The sequence below is a fragment of the Haliotis rufescens genome, unplaced genomic scaffold (assembly GCF_023055435.1).
Source record: "Haliotis rufescens isolate VD_foot unplaced genomic scaffold, xgHalRufe1.0.p SCAF_18, whole genome shotgun sequence".
Taxonomy (NCBI): Eukaryota; Metazoa; Mollusca; class Gastropoda; order Lepetellida; family Haliotidae; genus Haliotis; species Haliotis rufescens.
In genome coordinates, this window is record NW_025963868.1 from 25,752,189 (window position 1) to 25,770,065 (window position 17,877).

The following is a 17,877-nucleotide window of genomic DNA, read 5'->3' on the forward strand; positions in this document are numbered from 1 at the left end:
CTCTTATGATTCTGTAGACTGTTATTTGCATGTTCTTGTTTTATTACAGACATATGAAGACGACTTGTTGAAGTTCATTTTGTTCGGTTTGAAATTTTTGCTGATCTGCATAGAGTTCCTACTCCATTGGGTTTCTGATCTGCCTGGAATAAGAAGAGGCTACGAACCCTTGGGGGAGGTATGTGATCATCCTCGTGGGTCGAGGGTATTTTTACCCTCTGGGAAAAAGCAACTGAGATCATGTATTGGTTGTTGAGTATAATACAGGATATGCTTGATGTTGTCTTTTGTGTATTAGGGTCTAATGGGTATTGGTCATATTTTGATTGGGTAGGATTTTTTAATTTAAACAATAATTTAATATCTGCTTAGAAGGACTACCTAAACAGAAATGCATTTTAGGTCTTCAGGGTAAAATAGATGTCTTTTTAGTCATGTGGTTAAAATAGTACCAATATCTTCATCTGATTTGTCTCTCACAAAAATCTGAGATGCTGTGATATGACTGAAATACTGTTTAAAGCGGCGTCAAACCAAACTCACTCACTCACTCACTCACTCACTCACTCACTCACTCACTCGACATTATTGAGCACTCTTAACCAAGTTGCCAAGGGCCTCACCACTTGATGTACAAATCCGCTAGTCGTGGTTTGAATCGCATTTTAAGCCCCTGCAACTTGAATCGCAAACTAAAGTATCCTTCTCAATACTGTTGGATGTGGACGTGAATATTTGCAGAATCCCTGCCCAGAGGTCACAGCCTCGTTTCCGTCGAGACGTATCTTCTGGTGGATGACGAGGTAGGTAGCACGTCATCTGTCACTTTCCGTATTCATCATTCCGTCCGAACTGACCACCTCATTTATCAGGAACAATGTACGAATAAACGCCCTTTGCCTCTTTCCGTACAAATGATGTCGTTTGCCTTTTCGCACGTATTTAGTCGGTTGGCTCTTCCCGTACGCACTGCATATCATCGAAGTGCACAAGGTGATAGACGAGTCCCCTTATGTCTCATACTCATGAAATATTCTGAGTTGAATGAGGTGAGGTGAAATTGGGTTTAACGTCGCGTCCAAGATTATCGCGCTTATACAGCGACGTGCATGCACGTGTGTTTGTGGCTGCTTGTACTAGTCCGGACTGATGCCGATTTATAGTGCTAGCTCACTGAGATACCATGCCGCAGTTTAACATGAATACCCCACTCAGATACAGTATACTGACTCCGAGACGACCAGTCCTTGTTTTAGCCCCTTAATGCCGAGCGCCAGACACGGCAACAACAAGTACCATCTTTTAACGTCTTTTGGTATGACGCGGCCGGGGATCGAACTCCGGGCGGACGCTCTACCACTAGAACACGGAGGCGGTCCTGAGTTGAATGAGGATTGGATGGACAGCAATGACGTCACTGCTTCTTCGCCATGTTGTAAAGGGTTTGGGGGTTCTCAGTGGACCCTTCAGCAGGTATCTGCGTATCGCTGTTCCGTGTCGCCATTGTGGTCTGGGACGTTAACTGCAACTCGCATGGCCCTGAGAGATGGCCTTACGTTGAGAAGTGAAAGGTCTCCTATTTATGTACACATTCATGTACTGTCGCACACCCATGCAAGAATGAACGCAACGCAAAGTTTGATACGGAAACCTCGTTAGTACGGACCACGTAAGTCCAGAAACCTCGTTAGTACGGACCACGTTAGTGTGGAAACCTCGTTAGTACAGACCACGTTAGTCCGGAAACCTCGTTAGTACGGACCACGTAAGTCCAGAAACTTCGTTTGTACAGACCACGTTAGTGTGGAAACCTCGTTAGTACAGACCACGTTAGTGTGGAAACCTCGTTAGTACAGACCACGTTAGTGTGGAAACCTCGTTAGTACAGACCACGTTAGTGTGGAAACCTCGTTAGTACAGACCACGTTAGTGTGGAAACCTCGTTAGTACAGACCACGTTAGTGTGGAAACCTCGTTAGTACAGACCACGTTAGTGTGGAAACCTCGTTTGTACAGACCACGTTAGTGTGGAAACCTCGTTAGTACGGACCACGTTAGTGTGGAAACCTCGTTAGTACAGACCACGTTAGTACAGAAACTTCGTTTGTACAGACCACGTTAGTGTGGAAACCTCGTTAGTACAGACCACGTTAGTGTGGAAACCTCGTTAGTACAGACCACGTTAGTGTGGAAACCTCGTTTGTACAGACCACGTTAGTGTGGAAACCTCGTTTGTACAGACCACGTTAGTGTGGAAACCTCGTTTGTACAGACCACGTTAGTGTGGAAACCTCGTTAGTACGGACCACGTAAGTCCAGAAACTTCGTTTGTACAGACCACGTTAGTGTGGAAACCTCGTTAGTACAGACCACGTTAGTGTGGAAACCTCGTTAGTACAGACCACGTTAGTGTGGAAACCTCGTTAGTACAGACCACGTTAGTGTGGAAACCTCGTTAGTACAGACCACGTTAGTGTGGAAACCTCGTTTGTACAGACCACGTTAGTGTGGAAACCTCGTTAGTACGGACCACGTAAGTCCAGAAACTTCGTTTGTACAGACCACGTTAGTGTGGAAACCTCGTTAGTACAGACCACGTTAGTGTGGAAACCTCGTTAGTACAGACCACTTTAGTGTGGAAACCTCGTTAGTACAGACCACGTTAGTGTGGAAACCTCGTTAGTACAGACCACGTTAGTGTGGAAACCTCGTTAGTACAGACCACGTTAGTGTGGAAACCTCGTTAGTACAGACCACGTTAGTGTGGAAACCTCGTTAGTACAGGCCACGTTAGTGTGGAAACCTCGTTAGTACAGACCACGTTAGTGTGGAAACCTCGTTAGTACAGACCACGTTAGTGTGGAAACCTCGTTAGTACAGACCACGTTAGTGTGGAAACCTCGTTAGTACAGGCCACGTTAGTCCGGAAACCTCGTTAGTACGGACCACGTAAGTCCAGAAACTTCGTTTGTACAGACCACGTTAGTGTGGAAACCTCGTTAGTACAGACCACGTTAGTGTGGAAACCTCGTTAGTACAGACCACGTTAGTGTGGAAACCTCGTTAGTACAGACCACGTTAGTGTGGAAACCTCGTTTGTACAGACCACGTTAGTGTGGAAACCTCGTTAGTACGGACCACGTTAGTGTGGAAACCTCGTTAGTACAGACCACGTTAGTGTGGAAACCTCGTTAGTACGGACCACGTAAGTCCAGAAACTTCGTTTGTACAGACCACGTTAGTGTGGAAACCTCGTTAGTACAGACCACGTTAGTGTGGAAACCTCGTTTGTACAGACCACGTTAGTGTGGAAACCTCGTTAGTACAGGCCACGTTAGTGTGGAAACCTCGTTAGTACAGACCACGTTAGTGTGGAAACCTCGTTAGTACAGGCCACGTTAGTGTGGAAACCTCGTTAGTACAGACCACGTTAGTGTGGAAACCTCGTTAGTACAGACCACGTTAGTGTGGAAACCTCGTTAGTACAGACCACGTTAGTGTGGAAACCTCGTTAGTACAGACCACGTTAGTGTGGAAACCTCGTTAGTACAGACCACGTTAGTGTGGAAACCTCGTTAGTACAGACCACGTTAGTGTGGAAACCTCGTTAGTACAGGCCACGTTAGTCCGGAAACCTCGTTAGTACGGACCACATAAGTCCAGAAACTTCGTTTGTACAGACCACGTTAGTGTGGAAACCTCGTTAGTACAGACCACGTTAGTGTGGAAACCTCGTTTGTACAGACCACGTTAGTGTGGAAACCTCGTTAGTACAGGCCACGTTAGTGTGGAAACCTCGTTAGTACAGACCACGTTAGTGTGGAAACCTCGTTAGTACAGGCCACGTTAGTGTGGAAACCTCGTTAGTACAGACCACGTTAGTGTGGAAACCTCGTTAGTACAGACCACGTTAGTGTGGAAACCTCGTTAGTACAGACCACGTTAGTGTGGAAACCTCGTTAGTACAGACCACGTTAGTGTGGAAACCTCGTTAGTACAGGCCACGTTAGTCCGGAAACCTCGTTAGTACAGACCACGTAAGTCCAGAAACTTCGTTTGTACAGACCACGTTAGTGTGGAAACCTCGTTAGTACAGACCACGTTAGTGTGGAAACCTCGTTAGTACGGACCACGTAAGTCCAGAAACTTCGTTTGTACAGACCACGTTAGTGTGGAAACCTCGTTAGTACAGACCACGTTAGTCCGGAAACCTCGTTAGTACGGACCACGTAAGTCCAGAAACTTCGTTTGTACAGACCACGTTAGTGTGGAAACCTCGTTAGTACAGACCACGTTAGTGTGGAAACCTCGTTAGTACAGACCACGTTAGTGTGGAAACCTCGTTAGTACAGACCACGTTAGTACAGAAACTTCGTTAGTACTGACCACGTTAGTCCGCAAAACTCGTTAGTACAGACCACGTTAGTGTGAAAACCTCGTTAGTACGGATCACGTTAGTCCAGTAACGTCGTTAGTACAGACCACGTTAGCCGAAAGACCTGGATTGAAGGTCGATATAGCGAAGGCAACTCCGTACCATGGCTAGTTATTCCTGAAATTGTTTGATCAGGACGATTTTTTTCTAAGTATTGTCCGGATTAACGAGTGTTTTTTGAGCGACTTTCTTCTGAGAAACGCCATACTAACAGACAACAACTACCCACACGTACATTGTCTAATATTTTAATTATTTAGTTGCTAGCGGACGATTACATCGAATACTCCTGATCTTTAAGTAATCAAATTCAGCCTCCTCCGCCATATTCAGGATATCCCTTTCAAGAGATGAGCAGAATATTACTGGATTGATAGGGACATGATTAGACAGAATATTTTTTCGTTCCCTTTTTTCAGACATGCACAGGGGCGGTCGGGTAGCCTAGTGGTTAAAGCGTTCCCTCATCACGCCGAAGTCCCGGGTTTGATTCCCGACATTGGTACAATGTGTGAAGCCTATTTCTGGTGTCCCCCGCCGTGATATTGCCTGAATATTGCTAAAAGCGGCGTAAAATCAAACTCACTCACTCACTCACTCACTCACTCAGATATGCGCAATTATCCATCTATATGAAAGATGGAGCTGAAAGGAATTTCTCAATAGATTTGTTTCATGATTACATCCAGCTTGTTTTTTTTCAGTATTTTCTCGAATACTTTGTTTTTACATTTGTTGTTCCTTCTTCCCTGCTAGGCTGGTGATCCGCGGCTACAGAAAGGGAATACAGGACATCGATCTGTGGGATCTGAACCCACGAGACACGTGCCGAACTCTGGTACCTCCGTTTGAATCACAATGGCGGGAGGAAGTGAAGCACGTCAGCACACCCACGTAAGTTGGGTTTGGATTATCGCTGATTTGAACACCATTGGAGCAATATCACGGCGTGGTAGCTTAATGTGGGAGGAAAGCCCGAGCTGATACAGGTCTTTTACTACTTTGGTGAAACCCACGGGCACAGGTAGGGTGCTGACAATCGTAGAAACATAATCGTGTAATCATAGACTTCACCTAAGGGACGCAACTCTAAACAGGCAAAGACGGTGCCCAAAGAAGACCTGGTCTGTTGCATTAGTTATAATTAGCTTCTGTTTCATCGAAATCAGGACTACCTTCTCCCAATGGTACAGGGAGTTGTTAAACTTATTTGTACATGGCCTTTGTGTAAAGTTTGTTGTGTGAGACATTTGCATTTTGTAAGTACTTTCTGTGATAATTTTATTTTGCCTCAGTGCATAAGCATTTTCCTATCATCGGTTTATTATGCTGTATTTCGAAAGTTCTACCAACATGTGTTCACAGATCGACATTTCGAAAAGACCTTACGTTAAATAACATATTCTAAAGCCCAACATTCAAATAATAGTCCAAAGAACCAACGTTTAAATATCTTTTCAAAGACTCTACGTTCAAATATATTTTCAAAGACCGATTTTTCAGATCTCTTCAAAGACCCAACGTTCAAATATCTATTCAAAAACTAAACGTTCAAATATATTTTCAAAGACCCATTTTTTCAAATCTGTTAGAAGACCCAACGTTCAAATATATTTTCAAAGGCGCAACGTTTACATATCTTTTTAAACAGATAACATTCAGACATCTTTTTGAAGACCCAACTTTTAAATATTTTTTTAAAGACAACGTTCAAATAATGTTCTAAGACCCAACGTTCAAATATCTTTTTCAAAGGCTCAACGTTTACATATCTTTTCAAACACATAACGTTCAACTATCTTTTCAAAGGCTCAACGTTTACATATCTTTTCAAAGAGATAACATTCAAACATCATTTCGAAGATCCAACATATTTTTAAAGACACAACGTTCAAGCATATTTTCAAACGTTCTATCACATTGTTAAACGAATATCATTTCAGATTACAGGTGAAACCTAAACGTAAGGTTATCTACACGAACACATCAAACCATTCCTACCAAACTGGCTACACCGAAAAGTCACCTTTAATGGAGAAGCACCGTATCAACATCGGTACCAGCGCTTCGTCAAGCTATACGGACTCTTTCGAGAAAATGCACGACGACGCCTCTTCACGTGAAAACCCATCACTTTTCCGAGTCATGTGGAGGCTATATGGTGGACGAATAGTTCTTATGTCGGTTTTAACCTTAATAAGTGATACACTCAAACTGGCAGGTCCATTAATATTGAGGTAAGAAATACATGAATATGATCAAGTGTATATCCATCAGTGTATATGACATCATTAGTGTAGCAAAGCAAATATGACAGTTTTACGTCTCAGCAGTTATTCCGATCACCAGTTACTGCAGACTTCATCGATGTTGAGAGCTTCAAAATGAAAAAAACGGAGTGCTTAATGGCGTTTTTGAAATGGTTATTTTCCTTCTTTGAATCTTTCAATAAAATTAGATATATTTCGTGAAAAAGGAAATTAGTTATTTTGTTCCCGGAACAGTGTATACTCGAGTGGGCGAATGAGTTATATAGGGGTTTAGTATACTATTTTTTGCTGCAATTGATTGATTGATGTTAGAGTTAGTTCTCAATGATGCTAATAATGAGGATAAGGGGGGGGGGGGGGGGGGGGGGGCGACTGACGATGAATGATGATGGTGAGGATGATGATGATGATGATGATGTTGATGAAGATGATGATGAAGATGATGATGATGATAATGATGATTATGATGACCACGACGACGATGCTGATGGTGATGACGATTATGAATGATGACGATAATGAGTAAATGTGCCTTTACGTCTCCTTTAGCAATATTCAGTCACGGCGTGAGACACCAAAAAAGGGTGAGGACCCTTATGGGGAATATATCAGGGCGTTCGGTGTGATGTTTGGTTCAAGGGGAACTAGAAGGTTCCTCGTGATGTTAGCCCTCAAACGTTTAAAGAAAGTGTAATTTTAAATCCACTCTTTCTGCAGCTCCTTGATCAGCTTTGTCTCCGACAAGTACCCCAGAGAAATGTGGTGGGGATATGTCCTCGCCTCCTCGCTACTCGCCATACAGCTTCTCACCAGTGTCATCGGACAGACCGGTTTAGCCATAGCAACTGTTCTGGGTATGAACATTAAGACCACGTGCATATCTGCCGTCTATAAGAAGGTGAGTTAGTTTTGTCTGATGTTATCTATCTGTTAGTGTTCGAATCAGAAATTTATCGAAATGCATATTGGATGCACGTAGAAGAATGTTGTATGTATTAATGTACTTTTTCATGTTTTCTATTAGTTTTGGCGGTGGCGTAGCCAAGTGGTCAAAGCGTTCGCTCGTCATGCAGAAGCTAATATCACCCGCAGTGCTATTGATGGAATATTGCTATACGCACCTCAGTCACTGACAAGATTTAAACAGTTGAGAGTTGATTCTGGTGGCCTAATTTGGATGGTATTAATAAATGTCATCTTATGTAACAGCAGTGCGGTAATGGCAAGTTTTGTCCACGTTTATACATTTTGGTATTGGAATTTAAATTGAAAATGTTTCTTTTTCGCTTAAATCTTTATTTTAGTTACGTGTAACACTCCCAAATGTCCCTATCAAAAGATGAATAGCCATAGCCTGACAAAATAATGGTTATGCAAGGTCCGTAGGAGTGTCATTAATGTGTGTGTAACCCTATCATTTGGTTCTTGTTCTTCATCTACATTAAAAAAAAAGATTATTGTTTTGATAAAATATTTTTTTTGAAATTTGAATTTGTATTTAACTTCTAGAATTCCTTTTACCTCCATACATTTCACGACTCATTGTATTTCGCATTTGATTATGGGAAGGCATTCCGAAGGAGATTGAGCCAAATTTATTTTGTGTCGTCAACTAAATGCCACTTTTACGATGTATTGTAACGCGTTCACAGCATGTGAAATGTGACTGTGAAGAGAAACACGCTTTGGATGGTTAATATAGATCAGAAAATAATATCCTCAGTACCCATCACGCCTCATACCTCATCCCCCCAAACACACACATACACGCACACTCACTGACACACGCGCACGCACGCACGCACCCACACACCTGGCTTCTGAGTGAGTGTCACTGTACCCCGATGGCGTAGGACGCTGCTTGCTCTATCAACCATTTGAAGAGCTTAGAGCCATAAGGGCCAATGTCATGTGGAGTCTGTTTTCAGAAAGGTGATGAAAACTGTTAATGAACTTTTTTTTACCGATAAATTCATAGACATTAACGCATTTTGACCCCAGAGATACAAATGTTGTTCAAAAAAGGAAATAAACTTACGTTTTTAATTTGTGTAAGGGTGGAAAGGGCAAATGTCTGTGTTTTGGCCCTTTTTTACCCTCAGGCATTTGAATGGGATTTAATATGTCAGATTGATAAGCTACTACTGGCAGTATAAACACATACTATTGAAGCTCTTTTGAATGATTTAAACTAATACCAACTTTGTTGAATAGTTGAAACATAATAATGAGGTGTCCAAACTTTCAAAATCTCTCTCGGGGCGGTCGGGTAGCCGAGTGGTTAAAGCGATCGCTCGTTACGCCGAAAACCCGGGTTCGATTCCCGACATGGGTACAATGTGTGAAGCCCATTTTTGGTGTCCCCCGCCGTGATATTGCTGGAATATTGCTAAAAGCGGCGTAGAACCATACTCACTCACTCACTCACTCAAAAACTCTCTCAGACAACCAGTCTCAACCTCACACGTAAATGAGAGCTAAAAGGGCCAAAATCTAGCAAAGTGACTTTGGCCCTTTTTGAACTTGACTTTGGCCCTTTTATAGAATTTTAAGTAGCTATATTTCAAAAGCGCATCAATGAAATATACAATATTTCTTCTACAGGTAGACAAGAACTCATAGATGTTATTTATGCAATAATATGCAAAAAGGGCCAAAGTGCATTTTGGCCCCTTCCAGCTCTAAGCTCTTCATTTGTATGCAGACTAAATTATTTATAGGCTCTCGTTATATTACTGAAATAACTAATAGCATTCATTCACACGACATTCATTCACAACTGAAACAGATACAGATGTCCTTCGATGTCACTTGGTATCGATGGCAAACGTTTCTTTAAAGGCGTTAACACTGAACAACGAGGCAAAGAAAACCACAACGACTGGCGAGATTGTCAACCTGATGTCAGTGGACATTCAACGAGTGTGTGACGTGATGGCCAACCTCGCTCTTCTGTCCTCCGTCCCTGTCCAGATCATCGTGTCCATCGCGATGATCTACCAGACCATTGGGGCATCCGTCTTCTCCGGTCTCGCCATTTTGCTTGTCCTGCTGCCTCTTAACGCTGGCCTCAGTGGACGCCAGAAGAAGCTGCAGATGCTGAACCTCCAACTGAAGGGCGAGCGCATCAAACTGCTGAATGAAGTATTGAATGGGATTAAGGTACGTGCCACGTCACTGCGTGTATGCTTTAAATGGCCCGAATACCCCACAGCAAAATGTCTTGATCAAAACTATCTCGCAAGTCCAACAATCTAAACAATGTATAAGAGCCCTGGGATTTTGTTACACAAATAAAAGCGACAAATCCGTTTCCATGATCAATTGTATGTCAGCCTTTTTGAAAGCTTTACTGAGGCCTTGTAACCTTGATCAAACAATTTCTGAGCAAGAGTTGTATGACACTCTTTGGAATATTCGTAGAAAGAGCATTAAACGGTTTTACCTAAAAAAATATGAAATGTAGCCACCGTGGGCTGAAGCTGTTGGAATATTGCTGGACATGAAGGGAAAGTTGACTTTTGGAAAGTTGAAGTCCAACCTCTTGTCATACATTGTGGAGAATGTTTTGTCATTCTTAATCTTCATGCATAGATCTAAATATTAAACAGATGAAGTGATCTCCTTTATTTCTAGTACAGGTTGGAAAAGCAGTGGAAAGGAATTGGCTGTTTGACCGTTATTGAACGACATCAGATCATCGATATACCTTAAGCTGAACCCCCTTGTCCTCATTCTGCTAACCCGAACTGTAATCCGACTCGAATGTACAAAGAAAGAGGTCATAGGGGATGGGAGCACAATTGGTGCTCAATTGCAAGATACAAAGGCAAAGCCTACATAGCTATGCCCATGCTTTTGTGAAACCATACCCGTCATAGACCTTTTTATTGTGCTATCTGTGTTTCCCTCCCGTTGCCACCGTGGACACTGCAATTACAGTCGGTGCCAAAAACCAGCATTTTGATACTAGTACAAACTTATTTTGGGGCATTATTTCATTTTCCTCAAATGTACTAAATTGCCTGTAAAGAGAAAATATACACTTGAAAATTGGATTTGACCAATAAATTACGTTTCTTGTCACCCTAACAATGCACACTTAAAGTACAAAACACAACTATCACACCCTTATCAAATAAACATTTCTTGTTTGTTTCATATTTTGCATCAATACCCGTGAAGACTTGAGGTAGAACTAGTCTTCAGCAACCCATGCTTGCCGTAAAAGCTGACTATGCTTGTCGTAAAAGGCGACTAACGGGATCGGGTGATCAGGCTCGCTGACTTGGTTGATGCATATCATCGATCCCAATTGAGTGGATCGATGTTCATGATGTCAATCACTTGATTGTCTGGTCCAGACTCGATTATTTACAGACCGCCGTCTTGTAGCTGGAATATTGCTGAGTGCGGCGGTAAACAGTATACAAGCCATCAAACATGGGGTATACTCTCTTTTGCTATGCAGTTTAGTATAAGTTGATATTAGCTGACCGTTTGATAATGTTGTCGCCGAAATGCTTAAAAAATATATCTGCTACAAATTGTTGAATAAAAAAATGTAGGGCACAAAAAATACATTGTTCCAAGGGGCCTTTTAATTTTGCTTGATTAGGACTTTGGTTTTTTATTGAAACAATGTCTGATGTTTTAGCTGTTGCCGAAAAACTATGTGGTCTCTAGACAAAATCTCAATATTGCTGTTGCTCAGGTGCTGAAGCTGTACGCGTGGGAGACATCTTTCAAGCAGAAGGTGGAGTCGGTGCGGAGGAAAGAGGTGGACGTGTTGCTGAAGATCTCCTACCTCTCTGCCGCTCTGGGCATCAGCTGGACCATGGCACCATTCCTGGTACGTCATTCAACATCCTCATCCGGTGCAGGTCAAATGTCATCCTCACCCGGGACAGGTTAAACATAATCTTCACTCGGGTCAGGTCAAACATCATCCTCTCCTGCGTGAGGTTAAACATCATCCTCAACCAGGTCAGGACAAAATCATTGTCACCCGGGTCAGGTCAAACATTATTGTCACCCGGGACAGGTCAAACATCATCCTCACCTGGGGGTGGTCAAATGTCCTCCTCACCCGGGTCAGGTCAAGCATCATTGTCACACGGGGCTGGTTAAACATCATCCTCACCCGGGACAGGTAAAACATCATCCTCTCCTGCGTGAGGTTAAACATCATCCTCACCCGGGACAGGTAAAACATCATCCTCACCCGGGACAGGTCAAACATCATCCTCTCCTGCGTGAGGTTAAACATCATCCTCACCCGGGTCAGGTCATAATCATTGTCACCCGGGTCAGGTCAAGCATCATTGTCACCCGGGTCAGGTCAAGCATCATTGTCACCCGGGTCAGGTCAAACATCATCCCCAAACGGGTCTAGGTCAAACATCATCCTCTCCTGTGTGAGGTTAAACATCTTCCTCACCCGGGGGTGGTCAAACATCATCTTCACCAAGGGGTGGTCAAACATCATCCTCACCCGAGGCATGCCAAACATTATCTTCACCCGGGACAGGTCAAACATCATACTCACCCGGGTCAGGTCAAACATCATATCCACCCGGGGCATGTCAAATATCATCATCCCCAGAGAGTGGTCAAACATCATCCTCACCCGGAACAGGTCAAACATCATTCTCACCCTGGTCAGGTCAAACATCATTGTCGCCCAGGGCTGGTCAAACACAATCCTCACCCGGTGCATCTCAAACATCATCCTCACAAGGGGCATGTCAAACATCACTGTTATACCTGTATTAAGAATCCTGCAATTCCATTGAATCCGGATCCGTACCACGTTACGACACATTACAATTCAATGTAGACCCCAAATCATGTGACTGACACTGACCTCGAATATTGACTCGTCACATGATCAGTTTTGAACTGTTACATCTACGTGATACATATTGACTCGTCTGCTAGAAAACAAGATGGCGCCTGGTACTAACGTTTCATGGTTTGCAGTTTAGTTACTGTAATACAGACCACGGTTTAAAGGCTTCATAAACTGGAATTTTGATTTCAAATCAACGAATCATATTGTGATTTCGCGAAAAAGAGAAGTACAATTTCACACTGCGAAAAAGACATAAATAAAAGATATTGCCTAGAATTAATGAATTCTTTACAGCAAGTTTGACAGAGTTTCTAGGGCTTCGGTCCTGACCCACACATACACATGTTGTGTCTCTTCAGACACGTAAATGGATCTGATATTATTATTATTATTATCATCATCATCATCATTATCATTATTATTATTATTATTATTATTATTACATGAAACATGAAAATAAATATATGACCTAAAATTCAGGAATACTTCTCAATCAAAGCATAGTTTGTGTTTAACATAACGAGTAAGCCAAATGTCTTACTGTGACGACAGGTGGTCCTGGCAACGTTCGCAACGTACGTCCTCTCCGACCCCAACAACCAGTTGGATGCCAACAAAGCCTTCGTCACCCTCTCCCTCTTCAACATCCTCCGGGTCCCCATGAATCTTCTTCCAGGAATCATCTCGAGTGCAGTACAGGTAAACTAGCTGTGTCGAGGGAGAGATATGACGGCAGAGAGGACGTTAAAAGATGGTACTTGTTGTTACCCTGTCTGGCGCTCGACATTAAGGGGTTAAAGCAAGGACTGGTCGGCTCGGAGTCAGTATACTGTGTCTGAGTGGGGTATTCATGTTAAACTGCGGCATGGTATCTCAGTGGGCTAGCACTATAAATCGGCATCAGTCCGGACTAGTACAAGCAGCCACACACATACACACGCACGTGCATGCACGTCGCTATATATAAGTGCAATACTCTTGGACGCGACGTTAAACCCAATTTCACCTCACCTATTCCTCTTGTAACTGTGCCTGCTAGACCAAGGCATTACAGTGTGGGTTTGCCTTATTGGCAGACCAGGCCAGGGGATCATAAACAAAATAACTTTGAACATATTTTGCCATAATTCAGGCCTCACTTTGCTTTGTCTATGAGAATAACTTAAATATGAGACAAAATTTGATTTCAAGTCCTAAGGCTGCACCTGAAGACAATCTTTCGACATACACTTGGAACAATAATAATTCCCATATCGAAGATTCGATAGCAATTCTCCTCTTTGATATGGCTGGAGTGGTTATAAGTTCAAACTCCATCGGTTTCTGATGTTGGGTGAGTGAGTGAGTGAGTGAGTGAGTGAGTCTGGTTTAACGCCGCTTTTAACAGTATTCCAATCATATCACGGCGTGTCAGCTTAATGTGGGAGGAAAGGCCGAAGTGATGCAGGTCTCAGACGTTTACCACTTCGGTGAAACCCACGAGCACGGGTATGGTGCTGACAAACCTAGAAACATAATCAGGGCGAACCGGGATTCGAACCCACAATCATAGGTTTCTGGCGTGCAAAAGGGACGCACCTCTGCACAGCGAATCGCGGCGCCTTAGACGACTGGGCCACCCGTGCCCCGATTTATATAAGGCCTGGATGTTTTAATGTGCATATTTATACTTTTTAGGCTTTCGTATCGACGCAGCGAATCAATACCTTTCTTTGTATTGAAGACCTTAGTCCTGAAAACGTGCAGATCGACCATCAATCGGGTAATTATATATGCAAAAAAGTGGGTTATTATGAGAATCATAAGTCGGGTAATTATATATATGATACGTCGGGTAATTATATATACTATATGTCAGGTAATTATACAAAATTATCATAAGTCGGGTCATTATTTTTACCATAAATAAGGTTGTAAAATATGTTGTTCATCGGGTAGACATTCATATCATTAGTGGGAATATTGTTTATATCACAAGTGGGGTAATTATTCATTCTATGAGTCGGGTAGATTTACATATCATTAGTCGGTTAAGTATTCATACTACATGTCAGATAATTATACATATCATTAGTTGGCTGAATAAATTATACTACATGTTGGGTAATTAAACATATTAATCGGGTAAGAATTCAAGTGTCAGGTAATTATAAATGTCATTGGTCGGGTAAGTATTGATACTACATGTCAGGTAATTATATCATTAATCAGGTAGGTTGTTATACTGCATGTCAGGTAATTATATCATTAGTCGGGTAAGTATTCATACTACATGTCAGGTTAGCATACATATCATAAGTCGGATAGATAAAACTGACATTAGTCTGGTAATTATATATATCTTAGTCCGTTAGTTGTACACATAATCAACTTACGTCGAGTAATTATACTTATCAAAATTCGAAAGATTATTTTAAAAAATTAAAGCCGTTAAAATACACATACGTGTACCATGAGTCAGGTATTCATATATTTCAATCATGAAGTGCTATAATACAACTTCACATCCCACGTGTGAGATATTATACATTCTAATCAGATACTGATTCCAAAACCTCGCTTTCTAGAAACATCTGTTAGGAGCAACTAAGCATATCCATATCACATAACTTACCAGTCGTCGTGATTACAACATCTGGACTATTTGATATGGTTCCACTTAGGGTGTAACGAAAGCTCCGAATTAACCAAGTTCGTCGTTTTCTATTTCTTTTTTTTTATTTAACAGCGTGTCAGAATATCCGTATATGATGGAGGGCCATTAGCGTAATGCGTTCTAAGTTATATAATATTTTTGTGCAAAAAAGTATACACCTGAAAATTGGATTTTATAAAATAAAATTACAAACGTTATCAAAAAGTTATTAGGCTGAAAACAATCGCCGAAACCATGCAAACTTAAGCTTAAAAACATAACTTTGATACCTCTGTCAAATACATCATCATCAGATAGCCATTTGTTCATATTTTTGACACCATCAAAAATGGGCGTACACTGTTTTTTGCTCAGCAGTTTTTCTTTTGTACGGAACGTCCAATGATTTTAGATTAGAATGAAACTTCGTTAACTTGCAGCCAGGACATCCACAGCATAGCTTTGATAATAGACCCAAGTATCGATAAGGATGCTACAGGGACCAGACCAAAACATGGTCTTAAAAACATTTTGTGTAAATGTAGTTTGAGTTAACAATATGCCTTATGTTAAACAAATAAATTATTTGTCCATCACTGAGAGAGCGACTATTCATCGTCTACAACTATTTGACGTCAGTAGGAGTGAGTGAGTGAGTGAGTATGGTTTTACGCCGCTTTTAGCAATATTCCAGCAATATCACGGCGGGGGACACCAGAAATGGGCTTCACACATTGTACACATGTCGGGAATCGAACCCGGGTCTTCGGCGTGACGAGCGAACGCTTTAACCACTAGGCTACCCGACCGCCCCGACGTCAGTAGGAACCATTGGGACCTTTTAATTTCGTAGTTTTAAGCATTATATCGAGTTAATGGAGTTCGAGTTAACGGTGTTCGAGTTAGCTATGCTGTAATGTCTACCACAAGAATGTTGTGTTTCTTTTAGATTACGCAGTACAAATAATTAACGGATCTTTCACCTGGGACAGGACCATGGACCCGACCCTTACAAAGTAAGGCTTTTATCAGAATCACCTGTGCTATCCAGGTGATAGATGAACATATTACGTGACGAACGAATTGGTTATAATGCCGCTTTGAACAGATTTCCAGTTCACGCACTCAGCAATATGCCATCTTTATGACGTCGGTCTGCAAATAATCGATTCTGCACCAGACAACCCAGTGATTGATATCATGATCATCGATCATGGATACGATGACATGCATCAATCACCTCAGTAAGGCTGACTACCTCATCCCGCTAGTCGCCTCTTACAACAAGCATAGACGCATATTACGGCAAGCACGGGTTTTTGAAGACCTAGTCTACCTCGGCTCTTCACGGGTCTAAATCACAAACAAAATGAGTTGATCCTACTTCGGGGAAATTAAATCTATATACCTTTCGCCGCATAGGTTTAGCAGGTATATGTCTGTCTGTTGATGAGAAATCAGACTAGACTTCACCAAAGACTACAGTGCATTTAACATGTTGCAGCATTGACATGAATATCCGCGAGGGGGCTCTGGTTGCCGTCGTGGGCCAGGTGGCTTCTGGGAAGACATCCGTCATATCAGCGATCCTGGGCGAGATGGAGAAGATATCTGGGTCCGTCACAGTGCTGGTACTACCAATAACAACACTAATGATAACAATGATAATAGTTCCAAATACTTCCTGGGAAGTATACAATCCACCTGCTTCCTGACTTGGTCTAAGACGGTTATGACTGTGCCATCTCATTCTGCCGTACCCCTGATTCAACAATAATTGTTGCAATTTTTTTTTGCAACATGTCGATTTAAGAGTATATATATTGTTACATGTATTACCCAAATGTGACGGATGAAACGAAATATTACTGAATTGTTTTTTATTATTTTATTGTTAAGTCTTCCTGTTGCAAAAAACGTAGTCTCGTACATCAACACCAATGCATCAGTGGGATAACCGGCGTTTTGAATTCAAAATTCTCAGATCCAGGGGCATATATGTCGAGTAATAAGTAGATCGGGACGAAAGGAGTGTCGATACAATACCATGCGGCTGATTATTATCTGATTTGGCCTTAAAATAACATATGCTTAATCTTCATTGTAATGTACAAAATAAAACTGACCACTTTTATAACACAGTATGTTTTCCACTCCAGTCCTCTATAGGATACGTGCCGCAACAAGCATGGATACAAAACTGTAGTCTCAGGGACAATATCCTGTTTGGGAAAAGATGGCGTGAGAAGAAATATAAGGCCGTGATTGAGGCATGCGCTCTAAAAGCCGACCTGACCCTCCTACCTGCTGGCGATATCACTGAGATTGGCGAGAAGGTGAGAAATGTTAAGCCTGTCATTGTTCCTGTTTGATTCCATTTGTAATTGCGGGGAGACTGAGAAACTGACAAGTGACATATTTGCGTTGCTATGGTACGACGTCACGGAGATGGGGCGTTTTGACCTTGACCAATGTCAGGTTAAACGTAGAGAATCTTGTTTATAATTATGTATAAACTCCAACATAGAATCGCTGACGCCTACACCAATTGACAAATCAATCATAATGAGACATTGGTTAGAATAAACTCAGATAAAAATAAATCGAGTGATTAATTATAGTTAAAAACTGTAGCAACAATTTTTCTGCCATTGAAGTCGAAGATAAAAATGACGTGTATTTA

General features: G+C 41.9%; 1 protein-coding gene across 1 annotated transcript in view; it reads left to right on the plus strand.

Moving 5' to 3' along the window:
- LOC124132993 (multidrug resistance-associated protein 1-like) overlaps nt 1–17,877 on the plus strand; it is a 60,325-nt gene that overhangs the window by 21,322 nt on the left and 21,126 nt on the right. The window contains exons 5-16 of the mRNA XM_048398478.1: nt 50–178; nt 742–803; nt 5,192–5,329; nt 6,379–6,672; nt 7,423–7,603; nt 9,547–9,867; nt 11,420–11,557; nt 13,112–13,258; nt 14,237–14,321; nt 16,144–16,210; nt 16,699–16,825; nt 17,354–17,530. Of these exons, the coding sequence (XP_048254435.1) occupies nt 50–178; nt 742–803; nt 5,192–5,329; nt 6,379–6,672; nt 7,423–7,603; nt 9,547–9,867; nt 11,420–11,557; nt 13,112–13,258; nt 14,237–14,321; nt 16,144–16,210; nt 16,699–16,825; nt 17,354–17,530 (1,866 nt within the window). The remainder of the gene's footprint in view (nt 1–49; nt 179–741; nt 804–5,191; nt 5,330–6,378; nt 6,673–7,422; nt 7,604–9,546; nt 9,868–11,419; nt 11,558–13,111; nt 13,259–14,236; nt 14,322–16,143; nt 16,211–16,698; nt 16,826–17,353; nt 17,531–17,877) is intronic.